This window comes from Daucus carota, chromosome 5, assembly GCF_001625215.2.
Source record: "Daucus carota subsp. sativus chromosome 5, DH1 v3.0, whole genome shotgun sequence".
Lineage (NCBI taxonomy): Eukaryota > Viridiplantae > Streptophyta > Magnoliopsida > Apiales > Apiaceae > Daucus > Daucus carota.
The window spans coordinates 39,718,774-39,724,773 of record NC_030385.2 but is presented as its reverse complement, the minus strand read 5'-3'; the positions used below and the strand labels follow the sequence as shown (position 1 = coordinate 39,724,773).

Here is a 6,000-nt window from a genome sequence, read left to right as displayed (position 1 = left end):
ATTTCTAAAATCTACTCACAAAGTAACAAAATCTATATACTCTGTAATACTCCCTCCGTCCCAATGAATTATATACATTGGGATCGGACACGGAGAGTAAGAAAAAGTGTAAGAAATGAGTAAAATTAGATGGAAAGTGGGTAAAGTGGTGGAACCCACATATTTTTTTATAATAGATTTGAGATAATGGAGTAAAGTAGTGGGTGTAATAGTGTTTTTATTATTATATAATAGAGATAGTAGGAGAATGTAGTGGGTGTAGTAGTGTTTTATATAATAGAGATAGTAGGAGAATGTAGTGGGTGTAGTAGTGTTTTATATTATAAAAAATTGTTATTTTGGGAATTTATAGAAATAATGGGACATCTCAAAAAAAAAACGGTATAGAATTGATCGGGACGGAAGGAGTATAGTACTTACTCCCTCTGTCCCATTTAATTGTATACGTTTCTTTTCAACTGCTCGACACGCATTTCAATACTCTTATAAAATATAGTTCCGTAATTTATTTTTGAGATTTTCTTTTTCTGAATAAAAATATAACATCCAAACTTTAATTCAAAAAAAGAAAATTTCAAAAATAAATTACACAACTACACTTTACAGAAGCATTAAAGTCCGTGCCGCGTCCCCGTCCCCCAATGTATACTACTCAGGGGGACGGAGGGAGTATAAAATTTTGTTTTGTTACAATAAAGTTGTTAAAAGGATGTAGTGCGTAGCCTGCAGGCTGCAGGTGAAGTGAACAGAGTACATGGGACAATTATTGAAAGAAATGATATACGTGTGACGGACGAATGAGAGCATCAAAATCTCGTTCACAGTCCAACATGTAATCTACAAAGATTCGTTACATGCTGATCAGAACCAAGTGCTTATACACATAGATTGTCTATTATTGACCATCAAGGAGTGATTCAACTCTGACCAACTTATCACTAATCAAATCAATTTATGAGCCCACTCCGACCATGTAAAATTGTAGAATTAGTAGCATTAATTAAGTAAGAGTATAAAGCTTGATGGAACCAATTCTGGAAAAGTATAGTTATACGGATTTTCCTAGGCACTTGTAATTCAAATTTTTATATAAACAAGTTGCATCAATTTCACTATATTATTACGAGGCCCGTTTAAGAAAATTAAATTATATATATAATTTAAGTGGAGAAATCAAAGTAGTATTCCTGAGCTGACATATAGGCTGACGCGTCCGCTTACATACACGCTGACGCACCCTTGCACTTTGGCCTCCTGATATTTTGTTACTTCTATATTTAAAAAAATATTAACATGAACCGAAAGGTTAAGTCACCAATTAATTATATATACTAATTAGTTCAATACGAGTAAACCGCACTCAGTATATATACATATTAATCACAATTTTGGACTGGCTATTCTGTTTGGTAATATTGAGAAATGGTGTTGACAACCATGCATATGTACTACTCTTCTTATCACCATTTATATACAAAATAAAAAAAAATATTGAGGTTCAACATCCTACTACTTCTACCCCTGTTCTTTAAAATGGGACCGATGGTGCGATGCGAATTTTAACACTCATATATTGTGTGATATTAATAATTATTTTTGTATTTTTTTGAATAAAAATATAATATCCAAAATTTATATATTAGAAAAGTAAAATATCAAAAATAATTTATGTAATTGTGCTTTATAAGAGTTTTCAGTGAAAAATCGTGCAAAAAATGAGAACGGATGGAATACCTAAAACCAATGACGAATCTAGGATTGCTTTCTTAAGAAAACAAAAACAAATTTTTGAGAAACATCTATATATTTTTAAATTTTTTAGAGACACTTCAATAATTTTGCAAATTTTATAATGGTGAAAAACTATCAAACAATAGAGTAACACGGGACGTACCTTTCACTTTATCCGCCCCTACCTAACACTGTGAATTTTCTTTTGACCGGTTTTATATCTTTTTCTAATAATCCAACCACAGCACTGCCAAAAAAACCATCTCTGATTATGGTAGGTACTATGGTAGCATAATTTATGTTAGCGGATCAATGAGAATTGGTGTTCCTTCCTTCTGTCCTGTCTTCCCTATATTTTTGCCCTAAGAACAAGTAGGGCATGGATCCAAGTCGAGAGCTGGGGCCTGGGGGAATCAAGAACTGGGACCTGATGCTCACGTGGCTTCAAAATGGGGCCAAAATCATGTGAAAAGAGGACTAGCATTGCACAATTAGTAAATACTGATCTTGCAGTAATAACATAGACAATACAGATTTGCCAACAGAGTTTCGCTGACAGGTAAAAACAAGTATCATAACACAGTAACGGCTGAAGTTGGCTACGATAGCAAATACTTGGTCGAAAAGTTGGAATCATTCTGAAACTAGGCATATAATCTATAAAACTACAAGTCTACTACAACTGCATGTGAAGATCACATACTACACTACAACAATGACCTGTTGAATGATGGCGACGCTATCTAGCTATCATATATGGAAAACAAAAATGGCGAGAGTATCATAATTTAGAAACAAAAATGTAGGTAAAGCATTAAGCCAAGAAGGCGGACTTATGTTACTTAGCATCTTCAACCATCTAATTAGGAGTCCTAGAAATATCGTGAAGACCGGGATACATGGACATAACTCCGTTTCACTTAACTCCGACCAGGTCACCTTCAAAACAACCAGTTTTAGAAGGGTCAGATGCTAAAGTTGCTGAACAAGCAAAACCAACTGGATAACAAGCCTGTCCCGCACCAAGATTAATTTGCCGTGGCATTCACAAGATCATTATTCATCCTTCAGTCGGGATTCACAAATGATGTAGGCTTTAGATTGTTGTGCCTAATTTTGTCATTCAAGGAGAGTGAAAGTTCTGAGACAATATAGTCTGAGAGTTTGAAGTACTTGATGTGTTCGATTTGACAAGTAATCAAGACTTCCATGGTAAACTCTTGTTGTTTTCAATTGCAATATAAGTACTTCACGCGGGCACCCAAGCAGAAGTGGCATAGAGAATTCTACCTTTCCACCCAACCACCATCCACTGACCATCATCATCAAAAACAAAATCTTTGTGATAGCCTGCCCTTACCTTATAACTTAGCTTCTTAAGGAGTTTCCGGTCTAATGGAAGAATTTTAAAACCTGCCTTATTATTGCGGACCGTCCACTGCTTATATGTCTCGGGCCTTTCAACCCTTTCTACACCCTCACATGCAACAACATTCATGACCTCACGCCCACAAAATTCTCTCTCAAAGTTCAACCTTTGTGGATCGTCACGAGGTATAGTAGTATCAAATATATCAAACAATGCAGAATAGTGGAAGAGTGCCTCTCGGAACCTTGTGCCAAAGAATGATGCACTATAGGACCCGTTAACAACAGCCTGCACAAATATATTTGGGTTTACCTTCCTCACTAATTTAAGAACAGCATCCCTTGGATTATTCACCACAACAGTCTCATCAAGTAGGTTTCTAAACCGCAAACAACAATTAACGGCAACAAATTCGTTGCTGTCAACCTTGAGGTCCTCCACAGTTATTGTCTCCCAGTTTTGAGTCGCTATGGGATTGTACTCAAAGGGAACATTAAAACGCTCACAATAACTTCGCAAACGACGCCCTGTCGCCTCCATATATTCCGCTGGCCTGAAACCAGGTTGGGGCAATTCTATTCCAGTGATACGAAGCTTCGGTGGTCCCCCAGGTCTTCTTGAGAGAATTTGGATAAAAACAGGCCACTGAAATCCATACTGAATGCCAAAATCAATAATGTGAAGTGTTGAAGCATTTGATGCCATGTCCATAATCATATTATTTGCAAAGAAAACTGATATCTTCGTGAACGGGCAGGCTGAGAGGTATACTTGGAATGCTTTCAACTTCTCTATAGCCGAGATCCTCTTGGATGATAATGCTGCATATAACTGAGTACCAGTGCCAGCCATACGCGCCTCAAGGCCATTTGCAAAGATAACAGCCAGTCTTTGAGATGCATCTCCAGAGGCAGATGCGTGCTGTCTAATCAGCTTTAATTGTTCATATGCAGTCTTTCGATCATCAGCAGCAACAGATTGTGCACAACTGATCAGAAGAGTCCTCAGATCTACAGATTCAGTATTATTGTCTATATTCACAGAACGACTCTTGGCCCCTTTTGCTCCACGGGTTGTAACATTATCAAGATGCGCAACTGCGCTTCCTTCAATTGGTTCTTCCTTGCCACATGATGGTCCCAATAACAAAACTTTATCAAACATTTCTGATAACTCAACTTCTTCCTCATAAACTGCCATCTGTTTGCTGCTCCTCTCATCCTCTTCCGACAAACTATCCTGACGCTGATACTGCTTCCTCCCCCTTGAGCTGCTCGGTGAGATTTCATCCATTTCGACCTTCACTTGAACTGCAGGATGCCCTTCTTTCGTGTCTGAAGGTAAAGCATAGTTATCCAAGTTAACAACTATCTGAGGAATGCTAGGAAGGAATTTACTAGCTTCCTCCATTCCTTTCTTGAACTGCAACATAGAATCTTTGTCATTAAAGATATTTGAAATGACATGGGTACTCATCGAATAGTCCATTGAGCCATTAATATTGTTATTGAAGCTGTTTTCTGAAGCTACTGTCCGCTCTGGCCTGCTCTCCATGTTGGAAAAAGATAAGTATTGTGATGGTTGATTGTGCTGAATCGATGATCTCAAATCTAGAGAATCACCAGCCCACTGAGAATGCTCATAGTGATTATTCCCAACACTATTACCGCTGCTAGTACTGGCCTCACTCGAGCTTCCAGCAAAGTAATCACTCACACTTTCAACACTTTGATAAATATCAGCTGGGGGCTGAAAAGTCTGCTGAGGATATTGCTTGCCAAGAACTTCATAAAAAGACTTCTCAGCCTCTTGTAAAGCCAGAGGATCATGAAACATAGACGGCTTCTCATCAATCTTCTCTTCCATAAGTATCTGATTAAGAAACTTGAGCACACCATCCGAAAACTCATCCGGAGAATTCACTTCAGAACTCCCAGAAGACGAGTTATTATTAGCATAACCCGGACGATGCTCAACCGGACGGTCAGGAATATCCAAGAAACTAAGATCTACATAATCATCATTAAGCTTAAACCCATTCACAATATTTGTGGACTGATCAAAACCAGGTAAAATCATCTCATCTCCGAAATCGAAATCATTTATAGCACCAGACGTATCATTGTAGCCGGGATCCATAACCATTTATAAACAACTGAACCACAAATCGAGTAAATCATTAATTTCACATAAATTAATTAAGTTCAAACCCTAAAGCCGCAGAAACCAAAAATTCACTTAATTCACATCACGTGTAACCATAATCACATAACAAACTCCATAAAACAAAAATCAACCCTAATAACATACTAGCTTGCATCAAACCAATTAAATTTCCTAAATAAAAACAGATATATACACACGTAGCTATTGTATCTACAGCATCCCAAAAAATTAAAAACACACAGATCTGAAACAATTAAAAATAAATTAGAAGTAGAAAATACCTGATTAATTACTAGAGCTGCTAAGAGAGATGCAAGCGATAAAGCTAAGGCTGCGTAATTAGAAATTTGAGAGTAAATGATAAGCTAGCAAAACAACTTCGCGTGTAAATATCCGCGTGCGTGTGTATATATATATTATTTAGTAAATAAATAATTGAAGAGGAATAAAAAGGAAAAGAGGATTTAAAAAAAGAGAGGAGAAGAAATGTTGATGTGCTTTCCAGGAAGAAGGTTTTGACAACCGGTTGTAACCGGTCACACTTTATCTTCTAGTTCTCGCTAGTCGCTGCGACTCCTGCTCTTTGATTTCATTTCACTGTCGAATTATCTTGTTTTTTTTTCCTCAAGTTTCGTTTCGGTGATTGTTCTCTCTTTACCTTACTACCTTTCTTCCACGTTGAATCGATTGTACAGTTCGTGAGTTGAGTCCCTGTCAGTTACCGGTAGGAATAT

General features: G+C 37.1%; 1 protein-coding gene across 1 annotated transcript; it reads right to left on the bottom strand.

Annotated features, from left to right (window-relative positions):
- Positions 1-2,355: 2,355 nt before the first annotated feature.
- Positions 2,356-5,744, bottom strand: LOC108223412 (scarecrow-like protein 14). Its single transcript, XM_017397672.2, has 2 exons — positions 5,548-5,744; positions 2,356-5,255 (listed from the first exon to the last, which is right to left on the bottom strand). Exon 2 carries the CDS (start codon positions 5,243-5,245, stop codon positions 2,981-2,983), a length of 2,265 nt encoding a protein of 754 aa, XP_017253161.1. The 5' UTR covers positions 5,246-5,255; positions 5,548-5,744; the 3' UTR covers positions 2,356-2,980.
- Between the last annotated feature and the right edge of the window lie 256 nt (positions 5,745-6,000).

Bases quoted from the DNA above. Each gene is read 5' to 3' on its own strand.
- LOC108223412 (XM_017397672.2), bottom strand. From the start codon at position 5,245: ATGGTTATGGATCCCGGCTACAATGATACGTCTGGTGCTATAAATGAT.